At 33.9% G+C, this 18,862-nt stretch overlaps 1 protein-coding gene, 1 long non-coding RNA gene and 2 pseudogenes across 5 annotated transcripts; 2 read left to right on the forward strand and 2 right to left on the reverse strand.

Annotated features, from left to right (window-relative positions):
• LOC114924875 (autophagy-related protein 3-like) overlaps positions 1 to 18,862 on the forward strand; it is a 75,048-nt pseudogene that overhangs the window by 9,579 nt on the left and 46,607 nt on the right.
• Positions 3,495 to 4,564, reverse strand: LOC140177110 (uncharacterized). The gene is made up of 2 exons (XR_011868858.1): positions 4,412 to 4,564; positions 3,495 to 4,268 (listed from the first exon to the last, which is right to left on the reverse strand). It is a non-coding gene; the product is annotated as an uncharacterized lncRNA (long non-coding RNA).
• Positions 5,651 to 14,721, reverse strand: LOC112728107 (autophagy-related protein 3). 4 transcript variants are annotated; one of them, XM_025778099.3, is made up of 11 exons: positions 14,290 to 14,721; positions 10,167 to 10,338; positions 9,711 to 9,781; positions 9,385 to 9,501; positions 8,221 to 8,384; positions 7,731 to 7,804; positions 7,382 to 7,433; positions 7,072 to 7,137; positions 6,721 to 6,848; positions 6,000 to 6,104; positions 5,651 to 5,912 (listed from the first exon to the last, which is right to left on the reverse strand). In XM_025778099.3, the coding sequence occupies exons 2-10, from the start codon at positions 10,325 to 10,327 to the stop codon at positions 6,005 to 6,007; spliced, it is 933 nt and encodes a 310-aa protein (XP_025633884.1). In that variant the 5' UTR covers positions 10,328 to 10,338; positions 14,290 to 14,721; the 3' UTR covers positions 5,651 to 5,912; positions 6,000 to 6,004. The 4 variants fall into 4 exon arrangements, with proteins under 4 accessions (XP_025633884.1, XP_072065750.1, XP_025633882.1 ...); XM_072209649.1 differs by having other exon boundaries at positions 5,651 to 5,915; XM_025778097.3 differs by having other exon boundaries at positions 10,167 to 10,379.
• Positions 14,738 to 18,168, forward strand: LOC112728112 (uncharacterized; annotated as a pseudogene).

Genomic DNA, 18,862 nt, shown 5'->3' on the forward strand with positions numbered 1-18,862 from the left:
CGAGGAGGTGGAAGCTTCTCAATGTAGCATATCTCCTTGTAAACATCTACAAGAGAGACTCGAAGTGGAGTATAATTATGATATATTCGAGATTTTTTCGAGTTGTATTCTTCTTTTTTCTTGGCTTCTTTCTCCTTTTTCTGAGATAGATAGGGCAGCTGGGCCTCGAAAGAGGCTCTCTTAGTCGGAAATTTTCTTCCATATTGATGAATTTTTTCGTCTATTCTTGTACTTCGTACAAGGAAGCCGGGTGTCGCTTGGATATGGATTGAGAGAATGGCCCTTTTTTAAGGCCGTTAACTAACCCCATTATCACTGCTTCAGTAGGTAAGTTTTGTATTTCCAAGTATGCTGTGTTGAATCTTTCCATGTAATCCCGGAGTGGCTCTCTGACTTCTTGTTTAACCCCTAGCAAGCTTGGAGCTGCTTCACTTTATCCTTCTGAACTGAGAATCTAGTAAAAAAATTCCTTGTCAGGTCATCAAAACAAGTTACCGACTTGGGAGGTAAATTATCGAACCACTTCATCACGGCTTTGGTCAAAGTTGTCAGGAATTTTTTGCAACGAGCTGAGTCGGAGGCATCAGCTAGGTACATCCAACTTTTGAAGTTGTTGAGATGGTGTCTCGAGTCGGTCGTTTCGTCATAAAGATTCATGTCGAGTGTTTTAAAATTTCTTAGTACTCTGGCCCGCATGATCTCCTCAACAAACGGATCTTCACCTCCCAGAGGGCTTTCCTCTCGATCTGCTCGATTGTTCCGTCTTTGGAGGTCAGCCTCCAATCTTAAGAGCTTTCCTTCCAACTCTTTTCGTCGTCGTACCTCCTTTCGCAGTTCTCGTTCTTCTTTCCATTGTCGTTCTGCTTCCAGCTCGAGTTGCTCTAATCGTCCACGATGGCCATGGACTAAGCCTAATATCTCTGATGGATGAGGAGGTTCTTCATCTTCAGGCAGATGGACCTCTGATTGGATCCATCATGGCTGGGGATTCCCCGATGTTCCTTCTTCGTGGGGAACGTGCGTTCTTTCCTGAGGTGGAGGTATTGCGAGCGTGAGGTTATCATGGTGGGGCTCCGGTTCTGACTCAGATGCCGTATGACCATCATTGTATTGATTGTCCGCCATTATCAAAGGTTGAGCTCCAGGTCCCTGGCAACGACGCCAATGTTCCAAGGGTTACCTGAAATGGTGATTTGGGCCCGAACGTGAGGTCCAGACTTCTTGTGAGGTAGCGTCCAATTTGTTTTTGTACCGAGGTGCTGCTGTCCTAGTTCCTCATGAGGAGGTGGGGGGTGGTACCTGCAAGAGATTCTGATGCTTAAGTTAGTAAGGGTTTTAGGTAGATTTTTAGTAGATTAGAACTTGAATATACCTGAGGGGTGTCAGTGTATTTATAGTAGAGTCGATAACCACCTTTTGGAGTAGTTCTATCTTTGTTGGTGGATAATCGTTCCCTTTATCTTGGAAGTTTGTTAAAATCTATCTTTTAGCGGATATAGAAATAGTTGGAGAGATTTGCGGAGGCAGTTACTTATTTGGATAAGTAAAACTGAACCTTTTGTCGTGTCCGACCTCTTGAGAGGTTGGGTAAGTTGGGAGAGGCCATATTTTTGGATGAGCCTTTTTTTTATTGGGTCTGATCTGGAATAGGGTATGAACAACACCTTACATATTTAACTAGACGCTGAATAAATATGTTTATGAAAATCTACTAATTTAGTCGATTTTCTCAATTATATAAACCATAACCGTAATATAATCTAATGACACTAAATTGATAAATTTTTATAAATATATTTGTTCAGCGTCTAATTAAATATACTAGCTAAGTGTCATGTATGATGTGAGTTAACGTTTCATATCACCAATCGTTTACGAAAACTACTAATTAAGTAATTGAAGAACGAAAATGATTAATTTATAATTTTTTTAAGGACCAATTTGATTGAAAAGATATTTCAAAGACGGATTTGAAGAATAAGTCATCTTTTAAAAACTAATTTGACTATTAACTTTTAACATATTTCACTAAGAAGTGGTTCAATGAATCAATGAAGCTCGATCTTTTAGTAAAAAATAATAAGCAAATATTTCAATTAAGATTTTATAATTATTTTTATGAAAAGTATTTTATTTTAACTATTGAATAATAGATTATAAAATATAATTTTTATATATTATAAAAATATTATTTTTATTTAAAGTGTGATTATTTAAATAAAGATTATCACAAACATTTTTTTTTAGAGTAGTTGCCAAATAAATAATAGTAAAAATTAAGGTCCAATGAATTTTAACTTTACATGAAAGGAAAAGTATATGGAACCAAGAGGTTACCAACCAAAAACTAAACAAAACCACATTAATTTATATTAATAATTAATTTTAAATTTTTAAAATTCAAAATTTTAAAAATTTAAAATTAATTAAGTAAATCTAATTAAAACCTATAAAAACAACATTTCTCTTCTTTCTCACATTAACCTACCCACCTCCAACAATCTCACACACAGATCTCTCTTTTTCCGTCAGACCCTCTCCGCCTCCTCACCGCGACCCACTCCTCTTCTATCACCGCGACCCACACCCTCCTCTCCTCCCTTTCCTCCGCCCTCTACAACTTCGTCACCCTCCGCTACCTCTCCCTCGCCCCTGACTTCCACACCTTCCCTTTTGCGTTCAAGGCATGTTCCCTCCTCCCTTCTTCTTCTTCCATCTCCATCGCCCTCTCGCTACACTCCCAGGCCTTCAAATTCGGCTTTCTTGCCGATCCTTTCTCCCTCAACGCCTTCATATGCGTTTACTCCCTCCATCGCCGCATCCACGATGCCCACAAGCTGTTCAACGAGAGTTCTCATAGGGATGTTGTCTCTTATAATGCCATGGTTCATGGGTTCGTTAAAATTGGTGAGACTACGCGCCCGCAGAAACTGTTCGACGAAATGCCAGAACGAGATTCTGTGTCTTGGGGCACTATGATTGCCGATTATAGCAACGCGAAGCTGTGTTATGAAGCCATTGATTTGTTTAATGAAATGATTGGATTGAGGATTAGGCTAGATAATATAGCTCTGGCAAATGTTCTCTCAGCTTGTGCTCAAACGGGAGAGTTGGAACAGGGTAGGATAGTGCATGATTACATTACAAGGAATGGGATTCGGATTGATTCGTATTTGGCTACTGGGTTGGTGGACCTGTATGCAAAGTGCGACTGTCTTGAGAACGCAAGGGATGCACAATTAAAAGAGACTACAAACTACACAATTACAGAAATATAAAAAAAAAACATTCATTTAATATGAAAAAAAAAATCCTAATACTTAACAAAAGAAATATTCAGTTATATTTTAGCAAAAATAATTAAATATCTATAAAATTTAAAAAAAATATGAAATTCTTAAAGAAATAGAGACATTCACATTTGCAATACAAAAAAATTCGAAAAATATATAAAAGAACATCCATTTAGTATGAAAAAAAAAACATTCTGATACTTAGTAGAAGAAACATCCATATATATTAACTCGTAGAGATTTTGGATTCACCCAAAGGTATTTTGGCTGATTTTTTACTAATACTCTTTTGTTCTCTAGCATTGCTCTACATGAAATTAAGGATTTTCACCATAAATAATTCCTCATTACAACGCCAATAACCAAGAAGAATATCCTTTCAATTAACAATTTTCACCATGCATATGCATAAAGCATCATCACATACCACTTCCTACAGCATGCACGAAATAGAAAACAACTAAAAGAGATCAAACATCAACTACCACAAAAGGAAATAAATAAAAAGAAGGAAAAAGAAAGAACGATGAATCAATGAATTGAATCATGCATCTCATCAAGCCGACGAGCGTATTGTGCACGGTGGCATCCGTCGAGGACGGCGCTGAGATTGTAGGGGCTGACATCATCAGCGAGCCACTGGTCAATGTAGAAGAATGTCTGAGAGCATGATTTATGGGGGCCAGTGGTAGTAACCTCAACATAGTCGCAATACCAACCATGGTGGGAGCCAGAGCCGTCAGAGGTGAGGTTGAGGCGGCAGACCGGGGTGTCTATGCATGGGCCTCGGCCGGTGAAGGCATCAAGATTGCCGCGCTCCAGGTAGTTATAGCCTTGGCCCATGATCCCCCAGGCCCGGAGGTTCGGGACCCGAACCTCGCGGGCCTTTACGTCACTGAGAGTGACAGTTATGTTTGCGTCTGGTCCTCGCTTTATGATGGATCCGGTTTTCACTTACATCGTGTACCCACACTCCTGCTTATACGTACGTACATACATACATGTTGATTAGATGGATCGGAACATCAATAAGATTGTTCATGAAGAGAGTAAAATTAAATTAAAGTATATGAATAGATAAATTTAGAAGAGAGGCGTGTATGTGTGAAATTGAATACTTATATTGGAATCGCCACGGGCATCTGCAGAAAGGAAGAGAGATAGAAGAAGAAAAGAGAGGTATTGTTTCCTCATGGTCTTGTGTTAATTAGCTGTATTCAGCGACTGATCACTCTGCTGTTATGTTATTTTCTTTTTGATAGATTCAGATTGGAGAAGATGGACCATTTATAGCAATTATATACAGGGGAGACTCGTTTACCATTCTACACAATAAGCACTATATATGTCTATATCAATTTATCAATCATATATTTTCCTTTTTTCTTTTTAATATTATTGTTATATATCTTTTAGAAGCTACCATTTATATTCTAAAAAAATATATTTTTTAAGTTAAAAAAAAAACATTTTTCATATAATAAATAAATAAAATAGTATTTTTATATTATTGTATCCAAACATAAGGTAGAGATATTTTTACGTGAAAGATCTAAAATATAAAATTATTTTACTTTTTTAAATAATTTAAAAAAAAGATAATTCAAAAAAAAATATTTTATTATAAACTCACCTAAACAATTCTTTAATAATAGTTGTTATTTATGGCATATTTTTTGGTAAGGGATATTAGCAATTTCTACAGAATTTAATTTTGATTTAGTGTGAGTATAAGATAATTTTATTTTTATTTTTTACATGTACATTCAATTACGTAACGTTAGTAAATATAACAACCTTTTACATTATCCGCGTAAATGATTTAAAAATACTAATGTAATTAGATGACAGTATAAAGTGTAAAACTTAGTATAAAACTTTTTACACTGTAAGTGCATCAAAATTAAACTCTAAAATTCGTTAGTCCTATATTTGAAGATGATCTTTCACATAACTCAACTTGAATGTCATATAACTATCAAGCTATAAGTCCAAATCTAATCAACATTTCACTACAAAAACGTACATAATAGCTTAACAAGCTCAACATTAAAGAGGTAACTCGCTTTTAAAAACCATGTAAAGTGACACATTTTGATCTTCATTTAACACTCAATTTCCTATGCATAAAGTGCACAAGCAACTAAGCAAAATCATCTACAAGTTTCGCCGCACATTTTAAGTGTGATTTACACACAAGTAAGTAGTGACTTCTATTTGATTATCATTCTCTCTAAGTTAGTTTTTGTTGAAAAATCTCAATTCTTCTATTACTGTCAACTCAAGTGGTCCTAATTGTAACTCTTGTTATCTTAATGAAATCTATGATTTTTTTAAAATAGAAGTTAGGGGAAACGTAAAGATAAGCATTTGCTGCTATATATTTCATTATAGAGTGACATAGAGTTAGCTATATATGTACAAAGACAGTAACCAAACCACACTAACGTGGCTGTAATTTACATGACATGTACACTTGGCAACAACAGCAAGGTTTATTCGCAATTTGAATACATGCGCAACAAACCAACAAAACAAGATAAAAGGACGGAGTGTTTATGCATCGGATCCAATGGGAAATCAACAATGGAGTATGTTCCCCAGTTATACTTGAATATGCTGCTACCATTTGAAAAAAAAAAAATATAAGAATGAAAGAAAAAAACCATGGTATGATACTAAGGAAAATAAATAAAAATCACTTACCTTAGTCAGTTGTTGCTGGAGCTACCAAGATCAAAGTCCATTGTGTAATCATACTCAATAGTTGGAATTACAGAGGCCATAAACTTCAAGAATAAGAACAGGTACCTACACAAATACATTACTTATATTTAGTTATGCCACTCCAAGGAATAAAATGTGATTATACTAAGTCAGGCATTGCTAAGAGGGACCAAATCCAGAAGCGCCGTACCAAGTTCCAGTTGAAAGCTTACATAACTCACGAATTTGAATAAAAACAAGTCATTATTTATAGGAATTCAAATCGTACGGAGTGGTTGAAGTAAAATAAACAAGCATAAACATACATGTTAGAATTCAATATGGCATCTCAAGCATATACAGTTGCCCCTCTCTCGAGGAACATAATATAATTAACCACGGAAACTAAGAAAGGGATGAATGACTATTGAACAAAAAACAGATGCATGCTTGACTATATGCTACAAACAATCTTTAGGCAGATTGCATAATCAAATATTCCATCACCTGAAAGCCAGTAATTACATAAACAATAAATAAAAAATTGTGAAGCTAATGAGAAAACAATATTTGTATGGATGTTGTAAACAATTACAGACAATGTTGATTTAGATTTATTAAAAGAAAAATCCAATTTATATCACCATGTGGAAGATTTTATGAAAGTAATAATAATTACGTTTCTATGAAAGTAATAATATCTTGGACAGAAAGGGTTTACTTGTCAACTTCTGGCTCAACCCCACGTGACATCAAAACATCAATGATTTTCTTCATCACTGCTCCATGTCGACATGGATGAATAGATGCATGCTTACCAGGCAAGTGAGGGTGGTCCTCAATTGTTACCTGTAAATATTTCATGTTAGAACAATAACGTATTAACATAAGTTTAGCAAACTATAAATTGATAAATAGCGGGGTTAAAAACATAGGAAGTATTAAGCTTAATAATTTTACCCTTTAAGCATGTAACTATGATCTATACCTCAAAATGATTCATCCAACAATAAACATCGTATTGAATTCTGATAAAATATCTTTCACATAAACAATTCATGTCATATCTCACCGTTTTGCGAGCATGGTCCTGACTAACATCTTCAAGGACAAGTTCTTGTTGCAAAAGCATCCTTGACTGCAAGATGGAAAGATGAGATCATAAACCAGTAAACTAAGTTTCCAAGGTATAAAAATGAAAAAAGAATAAGGAACTGTTATCAACCCACCCACTAAGCCCCAGTTCGGGATATTCACATCATTTATATCCACTACTTAAAATAAGCAAACATTAGTTGTCCTAGTAGGTTCATCGTAGGCTTATAGACCGACAAAAGTGAATGAATATATATATTTAAAAAAAGATCTTGTGGAAAACAAACCTCATCATACCCGGTAAGCCATACTCGAGGTGTTTGATAATATTTATCATACCTGCAAACAAGTCAAATAGAACTATTCAAATTATTGTCTAAAGACCGTTTGTTTCAAATACAAAATAAGTAGTCCTTTCTATTTGACAGAAAGAACAAGATACAACAAAAAAAATAGGAGAAGTACAAATATGTCAGGAATAAATATCCTCCAACAGTTTGTTCAGGAAAATCTTAGCACTTGTGTGATATGTCAGAAAAAGATACACAGTCTTCTCTGATATCACAAGTAGCAGTTTGTTCAGGAACAAAATGGCAATCAAGAAAAGTTACACTGCAAGTTTGAAACTCATCTTACGTGATACTGATGTCGTAAGTTCGGGTTCGTAGAATATTATCATCATCAGGTTCATGAGCCACTAGATATGTAGACTGAAGAGTAAACAATGACAAAATCACATTTCTTAAATCAGTACTAAACAAGTAAACAATGAAAGTATAGTTAATAAAAAATAAGTAAACTAGTGGAGAATTATTTAAAATAATATATTACTATTATAAATTATGCAAATAAAAAATAAAAAGTATTAAAATGAAAAATTGAGTTAAAGCTCACATTCAGGTTGTAATTGCCTACAGCCTACCTATCATTTTAATTCCAACAAATATTGCAAGGACAGACCAGCTTGAAAAGACTCTTACAACAAGCATAGTATGAGAATACAGCAGTCGATACATATTTCTGTTCTCTTTCATGTGATTCAATAAAACTTCACTTTTCAGTCCAAATACAGATGTATAACAGTTAGGAAACAACAATCTAGCCTAGAAAGTGATACCCAACTTACAGGATCTGTAACAATGTTATCAGTTTCTTCAAACTCAGCCATATCCGGAATATCGTCTTCCTCATCACCTCCCATGTAGGATGAAATTTGCTTAACAGGTTCCTTTTTGCTGATTTCTAGGCTTTCCATGGAAGGTAAATCCTCTTCCTCGTCGGATTTGGTTTCTTGAAAAAAATAAATAAAAAGTAATAAAGGTGTAAGGTATGAGCATCAGAGAATGGGATTAGAACCAAATCACAATATACTGATATAGAATAGAAGCTCTTGTTTTGTTACTCCCACAAGTTTGGGAGTTATGCTAGTCCTGTATAAAAATGTATTATAAACAGATGCATAACTCATGCTCACAACCATAGGACGGATTTTATTTCAATTTCAGTGGTAATTATTTCAATTCTGGTTAGTAGCTTGAAAATTTATTTGAAATTTTGGAGATTTCAATATTTTGCAGAAAAATCCTTAGGTCTTTGTAGGTTGGAGGTGAGCTAGCTACACTGGACTCAAGGGAAAAAAAGTTACCTGTCTACCAGGACATTTGCTGGTATGCCACTCACAAGTGGGAAGAACTTAATTCAAGTATGGAAAGCCCGTCAAGGTTTTTTTTTTTTTAATTGTGGTTGTGGTGGGTGGGAGGAAGGGGAGCAGTTCCAAGGTAGAAAACAGATTATTAAAGGATTTGATTGGCCAACCCAATATGCTTATGTGAGTATGTCAATGGAGCAACTTGATCATTCATTCTCTTTTTCGTCAAAAGGAGGAGCAAAATTGGGGAATTTAACGAAACACAGAAACGACATCTGGTCACAACAATGAGCACAGATCGAAACATAGATGACGAGGGTGGAAAAAATTGGTAAGAGTTTATTTTAGGGAAAGAAAGGTGGAATTTTATGATTAGATGGGGGTTGTGGCACACCCAGAAGCTCGACATGAGAGTCTGACGTTGACAGCGATCTGCAATGTTGTTGCCTCACCGCTTGCATTTAATGAACATAATACTAACTAACTTTGGATAAAGCCTATATTTGTAAAAAGCCAATACTACAAAACCATTGTTGCACTAAGATTGTGGGGGTTATTTTAAGTAGTGGACTAACCTAACCCCAAGCTTGTGTAAGGCAATTTAACACAACCCTAGAATAATGCCTCCAGCAACATACATACCTTTAGGTTTTCCATGAGTTGCTAGCCATCCATCATTTTCTTCATCATCAAGTAGAACTTCTCCTCCAGCCGCTTCATATTCTTCTTCTACAGATACAGCTCTCCGCAAACACGGCACTGTCAAGTGTTAAGCAACTTCATAAACCAGCATTAATGAGGACAGCCATAGATAACAAATTCAGGAGAAACCTCAGGGAAATTCAGGTATTATAACTTTCTAGCTTTAAGGACAGAAAGAGCAACTTAATACAATTCAAACTAGACTGAAGATAACAAGTACAAAGAAGATGTATGACATACAAATACATCCCAAGCTCGACTCTTACCATTCCTAGTAATTAATAATTGTTTATCCGCTGGCAAATATGGCTTCCTTTTGCTTGGCTCACCTGATTCCCTATTATGCAATGGGAAAACAGAACATTAACAATTAATAAGGGCACAAAAAGAATGACCTCTTAATTTTGAGCTTTAGCAATTGCCATAACACAAATGAATGAAAATTTCCAATGCTTGCTATTAGTTAATATACGTACATGATTCAAATCATCCCAGAAAGTCCCATATGACCCCAAACCCTTTGTTACAGGGACCGAAGCTATATAACTTGATTGAAACCCTTCTGAGAAGTAAAATTTTGAGGCTTGAAAGCAGATTTAAAAAATATATATATTTTGGAAATAACGAATAGCCATTAGAGGAACAGAAACATCGTGTAACAGGGAGCCTACTTAAGAAAGATGAAATCTTTGAGATGGAAAAAAAAAGGGGGGGAAATTTACCAGGACCAAGTGGGGCATTTGGCAACGAGATTGTCGCCGGCAGTGACGAACTCAGAGACACTGAGAACTCCTTTCTCTTTGAAGGCTGAGACGGTTCGAGCGCTCGTGATCCTCTCTACTGTGCCCTTGAAAGCTTCGTGAATCTTCTGAGACAGAACCATCCTCTTCTCTTCTGAAGAAGTTGAATGCAGAAATGCAGACTCAGATTGCAAACTACAGAGGAGGAAGATGAATTGGATTATACAAATGAGAGAAAAAGTTTTGGACTTCCTCTCTCGTTTTTTTTCTTTTTTTTTCCTTTTTCGTTTTTTGCTTGTAAACACGGTCACCTTGTCTATAAAAACAATAACTATTGGGGTTTGTGGATTTGCATTACTTGGTTTTTCACATTTTTAAACTAAAATAAATACTTAATTATTCCTTTCTCTAAATCAATGTTTTCATATGTTTTTTCTAAATTATTACTTTATTAGTAAATAAAGCGAACGTAAGTTTTTTCCAACTGAGAGTGAGCTTTTTTTTGAAAGATTACGAGTAAATTGCAGTGATAATTTTATTTTACCCAAATCACACATTTTCACATGTTTTATTCATATTATTATGTGTAAATCATCACTTTAACATTAAGGCTTAATGCAGAGGGAAACAAGTCCAGATTTAAACTCCAATTTTTATCTTTTGTATAAATACATATTAATATGAAATTAATAATTTAATTAGTTAATCATATATAAATAATATTTAATATTATAAAATATGAAAAGATTATATGTCGTATTTAAGTAAAATAAATTTATTTTTACAAATCGGATTAGATAGAATGGAATTGATAAATTTATAATATGGATAGAATTCTAGTCAAAAGATCTAATAAATTTATATTTTATATTAAAATTTATTATTACTTTTTAAATCAACTAAATAATATATATATATACATATATATATATAAGGTTGTGAGAATCGAATTTGTCAATAAATCGATAAGGTGATTGGTTCAATAATTCAATGGTCCAATCAGAGTTGAACCGTGATTAAACTAATTTAATTAAATATACAATAAAATTATTAAAAATTTAATATACAATTTTAAATATTCAAATTCAATAATTTTTAAATTTTATAATTTTACATAATAACTTGTTTATATTTTATCACTAAAAATTCACAAAATAATTTCTAAATTCTAATCTAATAATTAGCAACAATACTCATGGTTTTTTTTATTTTAATAAATAAATTAATCAGCTTAGGTTCTATTTCAATTTGGTTCATCCTTTTGTTCGATATTTTGTCTATATCTAATTAAATATGAGGAATTTGAAGTCAACATTTCTTGGAAGTTCTATTACACCATCAAACTGGTGGTGGTTAAATGAAGAAAAGTAATAGATGGTTAAAGATCGTTTTGAAGATGAAGGTAGCATATTGAGGCTCTATGAAGAAACAAATTAATTTTAGATTTATTCATGTCTTGTTCTTCTGTGCAAATGTTGAGACTTGAATTTTGCTATGCTATCTGAGGCTAGATATATAGATTAAAGTCTTTAGTTGTTGCAAACTTGATACAATATATGCTAATATGTTAATCAACATTCATGTGAGGTTTAAGATAAAATTAGTAAAACTTTTGTTGCTTATGAGTAAATACAACATAACAAGTTGAACTTATTTTATAAATATTTTGGACAGCTCCATCAAATGGAATTTTCGTAGAGAGCTCCATCAAATATTTTGCCTAGTTTGTATGATTATTGATTAATTGTTCTGTTGTGTTTTGTGATTTTATAGTGATATGATGCTGTTTTATCCTTTTGTGATTCAATTGTGCTGTCTATCATTATGTTGTAAGGTGTTTATTTATAATTTATTTATTATTTTATTATAAAACGATTTTTCAGGTTGAACCGATTAGACCAGTAAACCAGTGAACTAGTAGTTAGATCGGTTCGATAATCGGTCCGATTTTCAGAACCTTAATTTTTTGTTGAGTGAATTTGTCTGAGCTAATTTTGCTGTGGGATTCTGAGTTAGAGTTGATGGTTGATTTGAATTATTGTTAATTTTGTATTCTGAGTTGGCTTGTTGCTGAAGTGATTCTGAATTTAGTTTGGATGTTGAGTTTGGATTTTTTGTTTAGTTTTTCTGATTTTGGATTTTTCAATTTTGGATATGTTTTTGGATTATGAATTTTCGTTGTTGAATACATGATGAGAAGTCTTTGTTGAAATGTTTTATGATTTTGAATTCTATTCTCAATAGTTTGAGTTTGTGTAATTTTGTGTATTCTATTGTTGTTGATTTTATATTTTTGTTACTAATGTAATGAGTATTGGGATTTTTTTATTTTAATAAATAAATTAATTATAATAATTATTGAAATAAATAATTTAAAAAATATTTACCAACATAAATACTTCTCTCTTATCTCGTTTACAGTGTAAACGAGATAATTTTACATATATCTCGTTTACAAATAAGACAGGTGGACACAACACGTGTATATCTCGTTTACAAATAAGACAGTGTAAACGAGATATAAATATAATACATTTTTATGTACTAATTGCATGCTAAAAGTTTGGATTATTGATATTAATAATATTTTTTATTATTTCAAATTTTTTTTAAAAAATGCATGTAATATTTATCTCGTTTATAGATATACACGTATCACATCCACCTGTTTTATCTCGTTTACATACGTACAAAATTATCTCGTTTACCAGAGATAAGAGAGAAGTATTTATTTTGGTAAATATTTTTTAAATTATTTATTTCAATAATTATTATAATTAATTTATTTATTAAAATAAAAAACCATGAGTATTGTTGCTAATTATTAGATTAGAACTTAGAAATTATTTAAAAAAAATTTATTTTGTGAATTTTTAGTAATAAAATATAAACAAGTTATTATGTAAAATTATAAAATTTTAAAAATTATTGAATTTGAATATTTAAAATTGTATATTAAATTTTTAATAATTTTATTGTATATTTATTTATCACATATTCTCGCACACACATACAAAGCCTTAACTCAAAGAACAACCACAGCAAGTGACTTGGAAAGAAAATGTAAACACTGAAACAATCACAAGCATAGAGAACATGTGAATATTATTATAGCAAACATAATAATAAAATAGCTCTTCTAATGCGTCTCCGAAAATATCCCAAATCAAGAAAACTACATAATCTGATCCACTTGATTCAGAAAGCTACATATATTAGAAAACTTAAGAATCAACTAAAATAAAAAGAAAAGGAAGGCCTGGTTGATTCGATTCAATTGCCTGAGATGAAGAATCAAACAGGGCCGAGAAGCTGAGAGTTTAAATGTTAAACATAGGCAGTGCAAATTTTAACAAAGCTCATCACAATGATTAACAACAACAAAAAGAACTGAAAAAACAGTGAATCAGTAACATGGTCAGTGCAAATTTAACATTTAAAAGTTATCAATTTAAAATTTATCATCAAATACAATCAGTGAGCAAAGCCAATCAATCAAGCACTGACTGAGCATTCTGTTCTAGTTATGTGACTGGGAAGCAACAAATTCAAGTTACAGCAACAAATTTAACAAATCCTAGTAAAGCCCCGATTTACAGCAAAGGGGCAAATTTATTGATTACCAATTCAGCAACATGCAGAAATACAGGAAAAGGGAAATCTGGAAAAGAGAGAACACTAAACCAAAACATTAACCAATAATCACAAAACACTAAACCTTCACCCAGCAATTACAAACAAAGCCAGCAATTACAAACATTAGCACATTATAAAACATTCCAAAACACTGAACCTTCACCCAGCAAAACCAGCAACTACAAACAAAGCCATCAGTAAATTTGAACAAAAAAAATTAAGAGCCATCAGCAACTAACAGAGCCATCCAGCCATCAGTAAATTTGAAAAAAAAAATTACAGCCATCAGCAACCAGCAAATACAAGACAGATCCATCAGCAGCAGACAATTACAATTTACAAAACATTACAAGAAAAATGGAACAAAAATTGAACAACAATTTCAGAACTTCAAACGAAGGAGAAGACCGAACATTCAGAAATTAAAAGGAAGATGCGGAGGCGAAGAATTGAAAGCAGGGCCACTAACCTGGGTTCCGTGCCGAGAAGGCAGCGAAGATGAAAACGATGTGCCGAGCTACCTGGGGAAGAGGAAGATGAAAACGACGTGCCAGCGAAGATGAAAACGACACGGGGAAGAGGAAGCAGCGGCGGCGCTGAGGACCTGGGGACGGCGGCGGCGATGAAGGGCTAGGGTTTTCCTTGGCTTCAGAGGTCTCCAGGGAGAGCACAAATGATTGGGGGAAGAAGAGGGGGGGGAGGGTTTGGTTCACGAATGGTTCTGCTTTTGTTTTTTTTTTTTTTTTTCAAATAAACAAAACGGCGTCGTTTTATTACTCACACACATTCCTCCACGTGGATTTTTAAATATTTTTTTATTTTTCTAAAACAGTAATGGCTCTCCTCTCTTTCTCTTATTTTCCTTCTCATTTTCCGTCACTTTCCTTCTCCAGTTCTCCCCAAACACTCGGCGCTGCTCTCCTTCCTTTAAAATGAGTGCGCAGCAAACTGCTAATACGGCCATTGTGTGGTTCAAGCACGACCTCTGAATCCACGATCACCCAGCCCTCACCGTTGCTTCTAGCTTCCAATCACTCTTTCCTCTTTACGTCTTCGATCGCCGTATCCTCTCTCGTCAGTTTTCGCCGAATGCCCGAAACACTCTTTCAGATCTTAACTCCCTTCGGAGAATGAAATCTCACCATGTTGAATTGCTGATTGCAGGTTTCTCTGACGAAATGCTGGAACTGCTCCTGTTCGCGCTGCAAGATTTGAGGAACTCCTTGAAGGAACGCGGCTCCAATCTCATGATTAGATTCGGGAACGCAGAGCACGTCATACAACAGCTTGCATCTGAGGTTGTTACTCTTCAGTTAGTAAGTTACTTCTTTAGTTGATTAGTTACACAGTTAGTTAACTTTTATTGTGAGTTACTTATTAGTTGATTAGTTACTGATGATGCCCCAATACATGTCCGTGCATAATGAGAACTTTTTTTCCGCCAAAGTGCATGATGAGATCTTGAATTAAGCATTATCAATTGCTTTTGTTGAACAAATTCATCGCCCAGGGTGGAACAGGTGAATGCCAGTTGTGTATTTGCAGAACAAGAGGTGGAGTATGAATTGTACTTGCTTTTGGATGTTGTGAAGGAGTGTATGAAACCTGTCACGGTTCGAGAATGTGCTCCTAGGATTGAATTATGGAACACTCCATTTTATGATGTAAATGTAGGTATCCGATTGATTCTTGGCTTCTTTGGCTATCTAAATTGTTCAAGAGTTGAAGAATTTATATGTGGTAATTGGTGATTACTTTTATTAACTTGTCGATAATTGATTTGGTCGTTTCTATCACTATCCAATAGGTTCTGCAAAATCTTCCTGCATCGTACGATGACTTTAAGAAACTTCGACTACCCATACTGAACCACTTCAGCTGTCAAAATTACCTGCTGCAGACATGGAACTGGACTGGGGTGAGTTCTGTGGTGGTTGACTTTTCTTGTCACTTGGCATGAATCTTCTTTTGGAAGAGTATTTGATATTATATTTTCCATTTTTGTAATCCATTTAACATCTTGCACTTGTAAAGTGGCCAAAGTCATATGATAGATTTTCATTGAAATAGGTACTCTTCCTGTATATGATGATGTAAAGAATTTCATTACCAGCAACCAAGGGAGATTGAGAGAGAGGTGGAACTCAATCAAGTTGACATCAGCTGAAACCTTATTACGGAATAAAATAATGAAGTCTAGTGAGAGCAGTGAAGGAAGTTATGACTCTAGGCAACTGCAGTCAAAGAAATCAAATGAATCTGTTTTCCTGTCACAAAAAGGTAATGCTGTAGGAGGTGGAACAAACAATGTATTAAATGCCTTGGCTGCATATTTGAGATATTTCGAGGGAACAGCTCATGATGACTGGCAAGAGTATGTAGTAAAAACCTGCCATTTGTGATTATTTGTTGGCTAATATCTTCTAGGGTCTTGAGTATGGAGTCTAGAGGTCAGTTTAAAAACACGAACAGTGAAATGTCTTTTCACCTTTAAATCTGTGCAGGATACATGAAAAAGTACGTTCTTCTGAAAGTCGGAATGGAGCATCATTTATTGCACTCTTTGGTCCTGCTCTATCTCTTGGCATTATATCTAGAAGTGTACACTATGAAGCTATCAAATATGAGAGAGAACGAAATGCAGGATTTATATCTCCCTTTGGATATTCAGCTACCACAATTGCAGGAGCAGTTGATGCTGTGTGCTCAAAGGAGGTGCTAGTTTTAGCAATTTTGCTATATTAGAATACAATTTTTTTTCTGCCTTATTGATTTGGTTATTTCTTATTAGTTGCAACAGAAAACTTGCCTTTACCTTTCTTATCAAATGATCTATTCATTTAATTTTTTGGAACATAGTGGTACTGGCTTATGGCTTTGAGAAATCAAACAAACAATGATGGGATACACTCAACACGTATGTGGAAATGGAATGGTTTTCTTATTCAGGTATTCAACTGATTTCTCATACTCAACGATTGATTCATTTCCAAATGGCCAGTCAACTCTCTTTTGTCAATTTAATGAATTAAGAACCCAAAAACTGGTTTTGTTAGTATACAGTTGCTGGCAATGATGGTCCTGCTGTTGTTCTTGTGCATGGATTTGGCGCTTTCGCAGAGCATTACCGTGACAACATAAATGGTTTAGCTGGAGCTGGAAATCGTGTTTGGGCTATTACATTGTTAGGATTTGACAATTCAGAAAAGCCAAATATTGTGTATACTGAACTCTTGTGGGCCGAACTATTGAGAGATTTTATTGTTGATGTTGTGGGTGAACCTGTCCACCTTGTCGGGAACTCAATTGGTGGTATGATTACATAAATTGGGTGTACTTCCTCTAAAAAAATCTGTCCTTTTCACACTTATACACCAAAAAATCTGTCCTTTTCACACTTACATGCTTTCCTATTCAGGATAGAAAAACCTCCGGCGCCTCCTGGTTGGACTCTCGTGTTCTTCTACTATATTTGAGGTTACTTAGTTAAGAAATGTTATCCAACTGTAAGTGTTTCAAAGGTATAATTATGTCTCACATTTTTGGTGTGGATATTGCTTGGTTCTGAGGCTTTTAACTTCGCATGCAGCGGACAGAAAGAGCAGATGATTGGCTCATAAATAAAATGCTAAGAGCAGTATCCTCTTCTTGGCTTTTACTTTTTAGTAATTTGCTTCACTTTTTTGAGTTTTGCATTATTCTGATGTGTATACATGGCTCATTTTGCCATCTCCTTACATATGTAAAAGTCTTATCATCCTGGCTCTCCTGTGGTCGTGGAAAGCATCTTCTGTTTTAATCTTTCCATACCTCTTAATTTTCTTATTGAAGAATTCAGGGAAAAGGTTCTGATTATACAGGTACTCTAACGCTAATGGCAAGAAAATTTGAAGTTGATATGATATATGTATGTGAATTAATCTCTGGTATAGCTTCGTATCTTGTTATTGATTTCTTTGTTATCAGGGGATGAAAGATCCAATTTCTGACTGCAGTTCCAGGGTGGCTACACTGAAAGAACATTGCGATGGACTTGTAATTAAAGAATTGGATGCTGGTAACTATAACTTTTTATACTTGTTCATCTATTTTTAACTTTTAATTTTTTAATGATATCCAAAATTTTTAAACTTCTAACATTACAGGCCATTGTCCGCACGATGAGGTGCCAGAACAAGTGAATGATATCCTTTATGAGTGGATACCTAGGATTGAAAGCCAAATTTTGACAGGGTCCCCAGCTTAAAGTCTATTGATGTATATAGCAAAATGTAAATGTATATAATCATTAATCATTATTACTAGAACATTTTATAATTTAATTTTCTTTCTTACTTATTCATATAAATTGTTAGTTTGAATTAAATTGGTCCATTTCTAAAAAGGGAAGTTCTATGGTGCTGTCACAGAAAACATGCATGTCATGCTATCCCTGCGTGTTGTGCTGAGAAAAAGACACGTGTAGTTTTTTCAAAGTTGAATCCCGTTCTCCATTTTTGCTTAGGAGAGGGATTAGTTGTGATTTTTGAGATTTGTTATGTGAATAGTGGGCTTGGTGGTATGGGCCAAAGTAGTAAATTTGAGGCTAAACAAAAAACGGTAGGGAAAAATTGCAGTGGGTAAAAAAAAGCCAACCCAAAATTAAAAAAAAATCTACTATGTATTTTACTTTTCCTTGATGTAGCTAAATACTAACGAATGATTGTCCTCTAATATTCTATTAAGAAGTTTGTGTTTAGGAAAAAAATTTTCTTTCAAGTAAAAAACAAAATAAAAATATTTTAAATCATGGAAATATAAATTAATTTAATATTTGTCAAAAATTAAATTAAGTTAGTAAAATTATATAGATATCCAATAAAAATATTTATTAAATCATTTTAATAATTTTATCAAATTAATTTAATTTCAATAAGTATAAAATTAATTTATATTTTTTTATGAATTAAAATATCTATTATATAAACTTTTATTAATTATAGTGGAGTGCTTTTTTGTATAATGTGATACATGCATCTGTCTTTGATGATAAACTATTATTT

This window comes from Arachis hypogaea, chromosome 12 (assembly GCF_003086295.3).
Source record: "Arachis hypogaea cultivar Tifrunner chromosome 12, arahy.Tifrunner.gnm2.J5K5, whole genome shotgun sequence".
Classification (NCBI taxonomy): Eukaryota; Viridiplantae; Streptophyta; class Magnoliopsida; order Fabales; family Fabaceae; genus Arachis; species Arachis hypogaea.

Excerpts from the sequence above, each read along its gene's own strand:
- LOC112728107 (XM_025778099.3), bottom strand. The coding sequence starts at position 10,327 with ATGGTTCTGTCTCAGAAGATTCACGAAGCTTTCAAGGGCACAGTAGAG. Across the intron at positions 7,805-8,220 it reads ATAACATTGTTACAGATCCT|TCTACATATCTAGTGGCTCA; the intron begins GTAAGTTGGGTA and ends TTTACTCTTCAG. Across the intron at positions 7,138-7,381 it reads GGCTTACCGGGTATGATGAG|TCAAGGATGCTTTTGCAACA; the intron begins GTTTGTTTTCCA and ends TCCATCTTGCAG.